Source organism: Propithecus coquereli, unplaced genomic scaffold (genome assembly GCF_000956105.1).
Source record: "Propithecus coquereli isolate 6110/MARCELLA unplaced genomic scaffold, Pcoq_1.0 Scaffold134, whole genome shotgun sequence".
In the NCBI taxonomy this organism is placed as follows: domain Eukaryota; kingdom Metazoa; phylum Chordata; class Mammalia; order Primates; family Indriidae; genus Propithecus; species Propithecus coquereli.
This window is the reverse complement of record NW_012137636.1, coordinates 4,234,866-4,248,570: the sequence shown is the minus strand read 5'-3', so window position 1 is coordinate 4,248,570 and position 13,705 is coordinate 4,234,866. Positions and strand designations below refer to the sequence as shown.

Sequence of the window (13,705 nt, the reverse complement as noted above, 5' to 3'; positions counted from 1 at the left end):
TACAGTTTTCTAACCTTATGGGAACACTGTTGTATATGTGGTCTGTTATGTGGAGCATGACTGTATTTAGGTCTTCTTATATACAAGGCAGGGTGCCAGACACTGAAAAATATACATAAAATTTGCATATAAGGAGTTTAAGGCCTGGTTTAGGAGTTAAGGATACATTATAACTATAAGCTAGGGAAGAAGGTGATTTATCATAAGCAGGCTATGGGTTTGGTACACTGTATTTTTGACCCCCAATTGGAAAAACTTAGTGTGACTACAAGATAGAGTATTTGGAACTAAGACTGTCCCAGAGCATCTGAGCTATGTGATCAGTTTTGGTTTTGGAATTTAGAGGAAAGAGGACTTTGGCTGAGGCATCAGGGACATTGCTGTGGTGAGTTGGCCTCAATGCCAAGAGCTGTGAACAGTGGGGAGGGGGTTGGGCAGGCCTGGCCACTGTGGGGCCAGCCTGAGAGGGGGGCAAGCTTTCCGTGCCCTGGGGAGGACCTGGAACCGCTGCATGGCTTCAGGTTTGGATTTAGTTTAGATTGCATCTTATAGTTAGGGACTACTTCCTTTGTTTGCTTTTTTGTTTCAAGTTGGTGAGCACATGGGATTATGGGAAATGTAGGAAAGCAATTTTATACCCTTAGTGGTATCCCTGCACAACTTTTTTCAAATGCAGATTGGTTACTATTTCTGGTGGATTATGCGTTGGTGGAAGGAGACCCACTGCTCCCTCCCCTGCCCCCACCACCATACACACAGTAAGTGAAAGTAAGTTCTCAGTTTAAGAGGCCAAGGATGTAAAGTTTTATAGTCATCGAGATGCCACTTGGTGAAGCATCTGGCAGCCCTCAGATCCCTTGGGAGCCAACAGCGATCGGTGACACTGCTGTGTAAGACCAGGGGCTCCTTCATGGAGAAGTTCAGGTCCTGTGGGTCACGCCACAGCCTCTGCTTATTGGAGGCTTTCATCACCATTCAGGCGGAGCCTGGACAAACAGCCTAAGAGCTTGCGTCACGGGGAATGTTTCTAACCCCAGCCTTTCCTGATTCTTGACCCGAACTTGGCATCATTGCAGCTCTTACCTTTCTGGGGTTTTCAGGAACTCCTGTGTGACATAGTGACCTCTGAGTCCCATGGGACCCATTTCCCTGCAGTTTGTGTTGAGAAGGTTTAAAGCTGTGTTTTTTATTTGATAGGCTTCCTCATGGTTAGAACACTGCTCTGGGAATGCAGTGTGCTGGTGTGGTATGATGAGTCGGAGAGACGTCTCTCTGTTCAGAAGTAATAGACTGAGGACAAAAGTTCCATTCTGTGTTTTCAAAGCAAAACACATTTCAGTGACTGGGGGAAATCTCATGACATGTTAAGTAAAAAGCAGGAAATAAAATTTCATGTACAGGATTATCTTAACTATGTTAGAATACACACACACACACACACACATATCATTATAAATAGTGGTACTTGCTTAGTGGCAGAACCGTGAATGATACTTTATTTTATTCCATATGCTTTTCTGTTTTTGTTTTGTTCTGTTTTGTTTTAGGGGAGGGAAGCTAGAGTCTTCTCAGTTTTTCTAACTTCTTTATAACATGGGATTGTATAATTTTCTCTTAATTTTCTTTGACAGTTGTTTTGAGAGTAATCACCACTCTCAGAAGAAAGGCATTTCATTAGAATAAATATATCCATGGCAGAAATAAATGTACCTGATGTGGTTAGGAGAAAAACATTGGCACTATGATTTTGGAGGCAGCATGACTCTCTTAATTCTTGTAGCAATCTTATTAAAGTATGATACATCAAAGTGATAGGTCTTAATCCAGCATTTTTAACTTTTTAAAGAAAATATTCTTATTTCAAAAGTACACATAGTCATTGTAAACAATGAAATGTAAGTGTAGATAATAATGTGAATGCACATAAACCAGAAAGAAGAAATGTTACACATAATTCCATTAACCTAGAAAAAAACCCTTAATATTTGGATTTACACACTTCCTATCTTTTTTCCCCCTTTACCTGTGCATTTGTATGCATATATTGAAAACAAACCAAAACAAAAATGAGATCCAATGATTTGACCTACAGGACTCTGAAAAAGAAACGTGCCACCGGTGGTAAACCGGCATTTCTCTCTCCATCCTCTGACTTACGCGTATTCAAGCAAGATTCATTTTAGGATGGTCTGTTTCTATAGCTCCTCCTCCCTCCCCCTGACATCCACGCCAAGCTTTCCAGAAGAGTATGACCGGACATCTGGACATCTTGGACTGAAGCTCATTTCACTGGGTCTGCTGGAAAAAAAATTATATGAGGATACAGTGTTCATTTTGTCCCCTAAGTGTTCTTTAGCCTTTTTCCTTTTTGGCCAGGCAGATTTTTGTAACCCTGAGATTTTCACTTTCTGAAACTGTACAGTGCACGTGTTCACTGCTCCTGCAGGATCTGGCACAGGGACCTTAAAGTGCCAGGAAAATGGGCCAAGGTTTCAAAATTATTTTAGCTCATGATACAAATGTCCCCAAATGCAACACATAATTCTCAGGCATCTTTACAGTCATGAAATTTTGTTGGCTTCTTTTATATTGCTGTCACATAGAAAAATCATCCTGATTTCCAAACCCATCCCTTCCATGAGTTAGGGCCTCTTGCAAAATAACTTTCCTGACAGCACTGTTCACACATGATTTCCCTTGCCTGGGGTCTCCCTGGACTCTCCTTGCTTCCCACCCAGCTATGAGCAAGCACAGGCTTCCCCAGGGCTACTCTAGGCAGTAGATTTTCTGTTGCTTCTTTGAGGACTTGCTTTGTCATATAATGGGCCTCAGCTACACGTACCCACATTTTCACTCTTAACAATAAAGCAAAACAAAATAAAACAACAATAACAAATCAAAAACAGAAAAGCATAAGAAGAAAGAAATAAGTGCCACTCTTGGTTCTGCCACCAAGTACTAACCACTGTTTACAATTTTGGAGTGCATGTGTGCATTTATTTTAACATAGTGAAGATTATCCTATACATAGAATTTTGTTCCCTACTTTTCACATACCATAAGCATTTCCTCAGTCATGAACATTATACAGAAACTTCAATGACTAGATAATAGCTCATTTTATGGATCTACTACAATGTGCTTAGCTGTTTTTCTAATATTAGGAGACAATCTAAATATTAATTTTGTGATGTTGTATCCGTGGTCAGTGGGCATGTAGAAGATCTTGGCAAATGTTAGCTATTAAGTGGTTCAATTAATGATAATTTGATGCCGTTGTTGTCAGCACAGCAGGAGAAGCTGTGGGCTGTCCCTGGCGCAGGAAGAAGATTGACTCAGTAGAATGTAGGCAGCAGGTGTGGGCATTCCCTGGCCTGCTCCCCTCTGAGAGAGAACTTCCTCAGGGGTATAATTTCAACCCCTTCAGTAGTGCTTGGACTTTCCAAGCCGAGGTCCATCTGTTATAATCTTGAAAGCTCAAAAACCTTAGATTGGTTCTGGGCTTTCTTGCAGAGTAGGTGGAGTTAAGAACCCGAAAAAGCCCTTCTCCTGAAAGTGTAGCTGGTGGTCACATTAATATTTAGTCCTTTCGTGGCATAGGGTGATATTAACTGCGAACTATCATTCTCCTGATGCCACTTGGGGTGTCCCAAGGAACTGCCTTGTTTTCTGCCAAGCAAAAAGCAACATTTTCATGCTAAAGAGGGAATCCATTTGTCAGAATGTGAGGGAAATGTGTGAGAGGATGATTTCCAAAGTAATCACATGGAGAAAGGACTGGAAAATGCACTATGAAGGCATTAGACAGGTGGGAGCACTAGTTGGGGAGATAGAGGATTAGGAAGGTGGGGGCAGGGTACAATGTGAAGCAACAGCCAGGGTAAAATTGGGGTCACAAGGAAAATGACCAAGAAAAGAATAAGCAAGGAACAGAAATGGGAGGTGAATTCAAATATAACTGCTGAGCTTTCAAAACTTGTGCCTCCCACCTGCTTCTACCCTCCTCCTCTGAGTAGTAGTGCCTTTTATATATTCTTTAAAGTATTTATTCATTGAAATTCTCCTACACACCAAAACTCTTTTTTGAGTTTCTATCAAATTTTGACAAAGAAAACTTATTTAGAACAAGAAATTAATTTATCAAATTCCAAATATATGTGATTTGTATGAAGTCATATGAAATTGACGTACGGAAATGACATAAGGTATCGTAACATAAAACAACATTACTCTCCAAACACTTTAGAAATTAAAAGCAAATGTTTGCATTGGATCCCATTGGTCCTATCAGATCAGTTGGCATATCCTTCCTCTATCTTGACTCAATCCTTCCCTTAGATATTCAGAGCAATTAATTATATGACGTTCTTAGTTCTCATATTCTCAACCTGGCGTTTTTATTCTGGTTATTATCCTTGACCTGGCTATTATTCTGGTATTGACTGGAAGTCGCTCTTTTTATTACAATTCTTTCATCATTTGGGCTGATTTCTCTAAATGAATTCATTTCCTGGTTGTTCATGCCTCCTTGAAAACAGATAAAATATCTTTCCATGGAGAGCAACAAACCAAGGCCAAGTTTTGTTTTAAAAAAGAAGCAATATTTAATTTTCCTTAAAAATCTTTGAGACACCTCAAAACATAAAACTTTACCCTGGTCTCATAAATATTTGAATTAATGGTATTTCAGAGTGATGAATCTATTGAAATTTCTTAAATGTACTAAATGATGAATTTTGTGACTTTTTTTTTTTTTTTACCCAATTTTACATTTTGGTACATAGCTCAAAAGATAGGAAACTTGTATTTCTAGAAAACATGTACAGACCATCTATAAATATTATCAGTAATTTGTTTCCCGACACTATTAAACATGTATCTATTTGGCAGTTCTATTTATTTGTCCGAAGTAAATATATGAATGTTGAATATCATATATTTAATTAAGATCATGAGTAACATTTAGTATATCGTGTTTCTAAATTTTTTAAATTAGTTAAATGGAAAGAATACTAACATTTTGGTGTATTGTCACTTATGTTCCTGCCATTTATTGTATGTATTTATATACTTATTTTGTTCTTGTTTATGTGGGTTCTTAGTTATCTTAGCTGTTTCTTCATCCCTTCCATTAAGACCACAGAAGCATATCAAGGCTACAAAATAGAGATGCTTTAAAAATTCAGAGGTGTTATAAATAAATAACTTTTAAGTATAAAAGCACCAGCAAGTGTTATATGAATATTAGATGAGGTATGGCACAAACCTTTAAAAACGACCACGCATGTTTTCGTGCGTTGATTTCCCTTAGTGCATCTCTGCTAAGGCCCTCCCTCACCTGGCAGGTGCCCCCGCCAGGGTTATGGCAGGGACCCCTGATTTCTGTGTGAATCCTTGGCTTGATTTGTGACCCTCCTTTTGTCTCTCACTCATCCGCAGAGCCTGGTGTTTGCACGGTATTCGGAGATCCCCACTACAACACTTTTGACGGACGGACATTTAACTTTCAGGGGACGTGTCAGTACGTTTTGACGAAAGACTGCTCCTCCCCTGCCTCGCCCTTCCAGGTGCTGGTGAAGAACGACGCCCGGCGGACCCGCTCCTTCTCGTGGACCAAGTCCGTGGAGCTGGTGCTGGGCGAGAGCAGGGTCAGCCTGCAGCAGCACCTCACCGTGCGCTGGAACGGCACGCGCATCGCGCTCCCCTGCCACGCGCCGCACTTCCACGCCGACCTGGACGGCTACCTCTTGAAAGTGACCACCAAAGCAGGTGGGGCTTCCCGCGGTGCCGGGCTTCTGTGGCCGCCCTCTCGCTTTCCCCTCCACCTCACCAACCCGCTCAGGAGCGCCGCCACTTGGTTAGAGTGCTCAGGAGATGTGCCTCCTCCTGCTCCTCCTCCTCCCTCCTCCCCCTTCCTTCTGTTCCTCCTTTTCCTCCTCCTCCTTCTGTTCCTCCTCCTCCTCGTCGCAGGAAAACCCCGAGGCAGATCTGTATTCCAGCTGCAGGCCTTGCCTCCCCACTCACAGGAGAAGGCACATCCCAGAGATGCCACAAATAGTTGGAGACATTTGTACCTTGTGGAGCCTTGCACTTAGACATCAGTTACACCAGTCTTGCAATCTTCTGATATCCAGAACCTTTCCATCCTCCTTCTAAAAATAGCAGTTGTACTCTCTAAATAACCTCTCTCTCAAGTTTTGTTGCTGTTTTAGGCCATTGGTGTCCTGCCTGGAATTGTCAGTGTCTCTCCCAGTTCAGCCAGTTATGCGCAGTTTCACATCTGTGAGAAAGAGTGTTTCTGTGTTAGCATCTGTCCAAGAAGGCGGGCAGGAGGAGTCCTCAAAAGTAAACAGCTTAGTACCAGTGATGTTTAAAAGAAACACAAATGTCTACAGAAAAAGAACTTGTTCTTACAGACTCCTGGTATGCACCAGGGGCAGCCTTATCCCATTCATTTTTCCTATGCCAAGGAAAATGAGGCCACCACCCATGGGTGTGCAGATGGGAGTGGGGATGACAGGAAGCACATGTGACCAGGAGCCTTGTCCACTCTTGGCACTGGGGAAGGATGCTGTCTGAGGTGATGGCTTGAACCATTCTGCTAGAGGACGCTCAGTATGCTTGCTTTGAAAGCACTTCCCTCTGCTTGACCTTGGGCACGTGAAGCTGGCCACAGAGACCCTCTCTCAGCACCCCATGTTGCCTTTGGCTCACTGGACCCTACATCTCCACTCCATGGGCAAAGATATTCCCCCTAGGCCAGACCATTCATGGCTGCCAGTGGTCCTGAGGCTCAAATTCGTGTCTGTTAGTTGATACCTACGAAAGGCATTTTAGAAGCAAATCTCAGTTCTTGAATACCAGCCCCAAGAATGAATTCAGCTCACTTACACACTTTATCAGATCACGTGTGGTTCCTTCCGTGCTACCCGTGGTTAATACATATTGTCTGTCAGTTGGATATTGCACTGCGTGTTCTCCTGGCATACTCTATTTTTTAAAGTAAATCAGTGTATTTCTTGCTTTTTGCATTGATAAGAATTTAACAATGTGAAAGCATCAATTGAGTTCCCATTTCTTGGGATAATGGAACATTTGATAGAGCAGGCACTTTTCAGGGACATAGTGACTATTTCTGCTGTACCTTAAAACCTGGTAATTGTTTCAATTCAAGCCAAAATATATTTTGATAAATTGATTTGAGCCTATGGAATGCCAGCTTGACTAAACAAAGGCAGGAAGCCAAGGAAAAGCCCAGGGAGCTTTTAGTTACAGAGCATAACATGGTTTCAGTGAGAGAATGTTAAGTATTAATGTATTGGAACATTCTATAAAGGGGGAAAGATTCCCATTCTTTACTTCAGAGGTGTGAAGAGCTCTACTCATTCAACTCTATAGGGATTAGTCCCACTCAGAAAATTCAGACACTTGTTGTATCCAAAAGACATGCCACTTTTCACAAGTAGGCTCCGGTTCATTCCTTTAAAGAAGGAATCATTTTTGGCTCCCGGTCAAATGTGCATAAGATGACCCATTATTACACAGCACTAATTAGAAGCACCTTGCCTACCTATTTGCAAGCCCGCTGAACACACTGGATTCTACTGATGTGGAAATTATTAGTCAGCACAGCCCAGTTCTCAAAGGAATCCTGGGTACTTGAAGATTACTAACAGCCTAGGAAGTTCTATCCTGTTCCATTCACAGCTGACAAAATCTTATGGGATAAGTGTATTCTTCGTAAGTTTTCCACATTATAAAAATGAGCAAAAGAACAAGGCTACTAAGAAAATAATAATAGGTCATAAATGTCATCATTAGATTAGTGAATTTAACTGTTCTAAGCCTTGTACTCGGTTTTACAATTTCTTTTATTTTTCCATCTCTCTTTCCACTATGCAAGTAATTTTCACGGCACCCTTAATACCCAGCCGAACAATTTCCTGTAGCACACAGATCACACAAGCCTTTTGCTTCCTGGGGAAGAACTGTATTCCTCTGGGCACTAAACTTGCTTTGCGCTTATCCTTTCAATGAAACAATTCTATTTCCAGACAATAGTGTTTTCCACCCTAGTCTAGCCATCTCAGTTTGAACTACCCCTTAGAGATATTTTCTTTTTGTCATCTATTGATTGTCTATTTAAAATATCAAAGTATTTCCTTTGTGTTCCTCTTCCATAGAATTAAAAAAAAATTTTATAAGCTCATGTGAGCTAATGGGTGCTTTCTTCAAAACAGCAGCTTAAATCAAGCCTGTAGCTGGGAGATGGGAAACAGGGAGGAATGGCTCTTTGCCCTTGTAGTTTATGGACTCAGCAGTTCATGATGGAATCGTTTGGCAAGGTAGCACAGGTGGCTGTGTAGTTTGGGTGGAATTAGGCTCTAGCTGCCTAACTAATAACAAGTGGCTTCAAACAAGGCTTAGTAGCTTGAGAAAGCACTGCCCGCCCCCGCCACGCACCCCTGCCCTAACTTTCGACACTTAGCAAATAATTTAAAAATATTTCCTTTCTGCCATCTGTTCACTTCATCAACTCTACCTGAAAGAGTTACATCAGATCCACCTGAAAGCATTAACACATGGGGAACATGGCTTTTTATTTTACTTTTGGTAGAGCTTTACACTTGATAAACCCAGAGACTATATCCTAGCCCCACCCCACCCCCTTTTGGTATAAAATCTGAACAGAAAAACCATCCATTTTTAAACATCACTATGGTGTATCCATGAATTTTTCACCTTTAAGTGGACAATAGCAAAAGCAACAATAACAATCAAAAAACAAAACAATGTCTACAAAATAAAAGAACAACTACATAAACAACACCACCAACAAAACCCCAGCTGGTGAACTGGAGCCAAGTCACACATTAGAAGGTGAGGAACAAGTTGGTTAAACATTCACTGGAGAGAAGGGAAAATTGGAAAGCCCTTCATACAGTGGAAGGAATGTGGCTGCAGCTCACATCCCCAGATGGGACATATGCTTCGGCTTTAGCCTTCTGACTCTGCCAGTTATTTCTACCCAATTTCCCATGCAGAGAATTGGGAAACTCATCCCAGCTGCAGAAAAGACTGTCTCTCAAACCCTTCCATGATGTTTTCATCTCATGAGATGCCTATTTAAAATATCGCTTGGAAGAGAAATTCCATCAATTACAACTTATTAGTTTTTTGCCTTCCACTACTATAATCTACTTTGTATGACTTTTACTCATGTACAGGGTAAAAATATCCATGCAAACACATATGTAAATGATATAGCAATAGACAAAGGCATCTGCGGTAGGATTAAGTTGTTCCTCCACTATAGGAAGCCTAGCATAAAAATCTTCTTAATGTAATAACATTAAGAAAGGAGAGTGAATTACAAATTATTCTCTTACTTTGGGGACCATGTTTTACGAATGAGATGCCATGAGTTTTGAGAAGAGTTTACTGAAAACACAGAGGATCTGCATCTTCCCAAGCATGTGTGGACCACCGGTCCACTGCAAAGAAAGAGCACAGTGATTGGTTTGTTCACTGTGAATCGAATTCCCATGAACTCAGTTGCCCAAAGTCTCAAATTTAGTATATCATTGTCAATAGTAATGACATTGGAATTCTTTTGGGTGTAAATTCTCAATCATTTGTGGCACTTGGAAGAACAGTATTTGCCTGCTGTCTAGGAAAGAGATTTGTAGTTTGGAAAATTTTGCAACATGGAAAATCTTCAGACTTATGCTCTAAAAGTTAGACTTTGTATGGAATTGATTTTCTCCCCTCATTTCTCTTGCTGGGCAGCTGCCCAGCTACAGGCTTGTGAGGTCAAGTTTCTTTAATACCTTGGAGAGTACATTATAAATCATCTTATAGTTTGCTTGTCTTCTTTCAAAATGGTTATTTTGGTGTCTTAACTAGCATGAAATTCATAATTTCTTTGGCTTCACAGATTCAATGTAGCCATGTTACAGGGATATAATTCATTTATTTATTGAGTGCATACTATATGCCAGATAATGTGTTAAATGATAGGATATGAAAAAATAGGAATTGTTTTATATGACAGTTGTGGTTGTCACAGTCGATACCATATTCTCACAGAGATCCACATGTGAGGCCAGCCCAGTGTGTGGGCATTCTAGCAGTGTGCCCCTTCTCTCATTACCTGGTCCCATCACTGTCTTCTCCTCATCAAATTACTCCCAAAGAGACTTTCCTCTTTTCTTCCTTCCTTCCATCTTTCCTTCCTCTTTCCTTCCTTCCTTCCTTCCTTCCTTCCTTCCTTCCTTCCTTCCTTCCTTCCTCCCTTCCTTCCTTCCTTCCTTCCTTCCTCCCTTCCTTCCTTCCTTCCTTCCTTCCTCCCTTCCTTCCTTCCTTCCTTTCTTCCTCCCTTCCTCCCTCTCTCTTTGTCTCTCTTCTTTATCCAAGTCTATTTAACTTTTCTGAACCTAGACTCTTCTCCCAACCAAGAAATCTTCTCTACCATTTGCATTGGACCGAGAACACTTCTATGTCTTTCATTCACCATATGGCAATTGGCTTATGGGTCTTTCCACTTATTTCTTGAGAAACCCAGTTTTTGGGCCACTGGTTTATTCCACCAATAACTCTCATGAAGAAACTCCTTCTTGTGGTAGTTGTGTGTCCTGCTCACAAGAGTGCTATCTGGCCAGTCTGCTCTCCCCTGGGACCATATCCAAACTTAGGGGGTGTCAGCTTTGGAATCTTACCTTTGGGCCTTTCTTCATGATCTTACTTAATCACACTGATGTTGCCTTAGGCCAATTCTGTATCCAGATGAGATCCTCCCCCTTCTCTCCCTCTCCTCACTCCCTCCATTTCGCCTGTCCCATCACCACCTCATCCCCCCACTTCTGAACATTTGCTTATCAGCCTAGTTTTGATATTTCAGGAACAAAGATAAAGCCTTTTAGAGGGAAAGTCATTTTGCTCTTTCCAGAGGCTCAGAACAAGCAAAATGAAAGATTAGTTTTTGTCAGGGACCCAAGAGGGTAAGATTTTAAAAATACACACAAGGGCAGAAAGATTGTTCTTTGTTAAATTTTTATTTTTAATTATTATGGATACATAAGGTTGTATATCTTTATAGGGTACATGCGATGTCTTGATACAAGCATACAATGAGAATTAATCAAATCAGGGTAATTGGGGTATCTGTCACCTCAGGTATTTATCATTTCTTTGTGTTAGGAACATTCTAATTCCACTCTTTTAGTTATTTTAAAGTAGATCCTAACTTATTGTTGACTATAGTCACTTTGTTGTACTATCAAATATTGTTCATTCTGTCTAACTATCTGGCTATATTTTTGTACTCATTAACCATCTCCACTGTATACCCTCCTCTCCACTACCCTTCCCAGCGTCTGGTAACAGTCATTCTACTCTCTGGGAGCACAGACTCTACTGTTAAAAAGAAATGTCCTCTGTGAGTTTCGCTCTCTGGAGACAGTGACAGTGAGTAATGAGAAGTCTCAAGGCAGAAATGCATGTTAACCTGTTGTAGATGTTTCCTGGTATTGGTGCTATAGGTTGCTCTTTGGTTTACATTCAGTGGTATGTCGTACACCCATTCACCAGGTGGCTCTGGAACTGCCAAGATGTTGCCAGGAAAACAGTAAGAAAAGCTTTCAACATACACTGGAGACATAAAGAAAAATTCTGGCTAAAAAGTTTGTCATTTTCTTTGAGTTGAACCTTCAAAAGGCTTTTCATAAAGGCCCCTCCTTTCTCTTATGGGCAGAATCTTCCCATACAATATCAGAGTGGATCTGAGAGCATTTCTTCTTGACCTAATAGTAAGACATATTTGTGCTGTGTGACAGCGTAACCTGGCTGTTCTACCTGTGGCACAGACATTTCATCATTCAGAAGGGCCATTGGCTTCAGTGTCTCCTGAAAGTCTTAGGCCAGCACATCTGGAGAAATATGCATGTTTTCAGACAAACCCTCCAAAATTTTAGTTAGTTTAGCAAACCAAGAAGGGCCTATGTTCTTTGCCTTCTGGAGTGAAGATAGTTTGCTTGATGAACAAGACAGCAGTGGCACAAGACGAACTTTTGCCCATGGCCTGGTAGCCGCTGCTACCACCTCAAATGTTGAAGCTTATGAGTGGCGCAGGAATGGAGGCCCCAGGGTTGGAGTCTGGAAGGATTCCCCAGTGACTCAACCTTAGGAAACATTGATCAAATGGTGTCCATGCCTCAGGAATGATTGCAAAATAATGAAGGAGCAAGCATTTTTATTTATATCAGTGTTGTCCTTTGAAAAGGATGTATTCAGAAGCTATATATTTATGACTTTAATATTATCATGATAGCAAATAATTTGGAGAATTTCCTTTGGCATTTGGAGGAATAATTATAAAATTTTTGGATATAAAAATTACATTAAAAACTATCATCTGTTTTTTTTCCGTTTCCACATTTTCACAGTCATTGGATAAATGAAGGCATGATTTGGACCAACATAATTTCTTTAGGAAAAGGTAAAAAATGAACCCTAGAGTAGCATGATCAAGAAATAGTCATCTGTAGGTCAAACCAGGAGTATATAAGATGTTATGAGAACAAACTTTATACACTGCGAAAATTCCAAGCCCCACCAGCTAAGTGATTGAGGTAATATGGTGAAGTTAAAAGGCAACCAAGAATTTGGAGGAATGTCGTATGTACTGTGTAAGGGTGTATACCTTTGTGAATTATTGGTGGATTCAGGAGCAGCTGATCCCTGTTTTCTCTCCTTTTCCTCAAGGTTTGGAAATATCCTGGGATGGAGACAGTTTTGTGGAAGTCATGGCTGCCCCCTACCTCAAGGGCAAGCTCTGTGGACTTTGTGGCAACTACAATGGACATAAACGTGATGACTTAATTGGTGGGGATGGAAACTTCAAGTTTGATGTGGATGACTTTGCTGAGTCTTGGAGGGTGGAGTCCAACGAGTTCTGCAACAGACCCCAGAGAAAGCCGGTGCCTGAACTCTGTCAAGGGACAGTCAAGGTAAAGCTCCGAGCCCATCGAGAATGCCAGAAGCTCAAATCCTGGGAGTTTCAGACCTGCCACTCGACTGTGGACTATGCCACTTTCTACCGGTAAGTACGGTGTTCTGAGGGATGGGTTTGGGTTACAGAACGACAGACTTGACTCTGAGACAGAATGTATCCAATCTCTTGGTGTGCAAGACAGAGTCCCAAAGCACAGGGTAAACATCCTCATTTCTTTCTGTTCAGCAGCTGATCTCATCTTGAGTGAGCCCCACATTATGTCCCAAATTGGGAAACTCCAGGAAGTATTTCAGAGTGATGTCCTCTAGGCAATTCTATGTTTTTTCGTGGGTGTGTCTATAGGCTTCCTGGGAAGCTGGTGACACCCTAGGGTTTTTCCAGTGTTAGCTTGACTCTACGATTGAGAAGAACTTCCCAAATTCTGGCCCACGCCACAGTGGTATAGGGCAGAGGTGATTTCCTATAATGGAATCTCAAGTCATTCTGGCTGGGTTTGGGTATTTGAGTGAGTTCAGTTATTCTAAGCTGAGGAAGAGTTCAGGTCTGCCCAAATGCAATCTGCATGAGGACAATAAGGAAGTGAAATGAGGACTCCTTGAATCTTGGCCAAGCGTGAGACTTCACGTCCAGAGCCAACGGGCAGTAGAAACGGGGCTTGAGGATAGGGGAAGGAAGGACTTGCATTAGGAATTG

The 13,705-nt window shown here is 41.3% G+C and overlaps 1 protein-coding gene across 1 annotated transcript in view; it reads left to right on the top strand.

Moving 5' to 3' along the window:
- BMPER (BMP binding endothelial regulator) overlaps positions 1 to 13,705 on the top strand; it is a 243,474-nt gene that overhangs the window by 156,856 nt on the left and 72,913 nt on the right. Inside the window, exons 12-13 of the mRNA XM_012638762.1 lie at positions 5,440 to 5,769; positions 12,763 to 13,099. Of these exons, the coding sequence (XP_012494216.1) occupies positions 5,440 to 5,769; positions 12,763 to 13,099 (667 nt within the window). The remainder of the gene's footprint in view (positions 1 to 5,439; positions 5,770 to 12,762; positions 13,100 to 13,705) is intronic.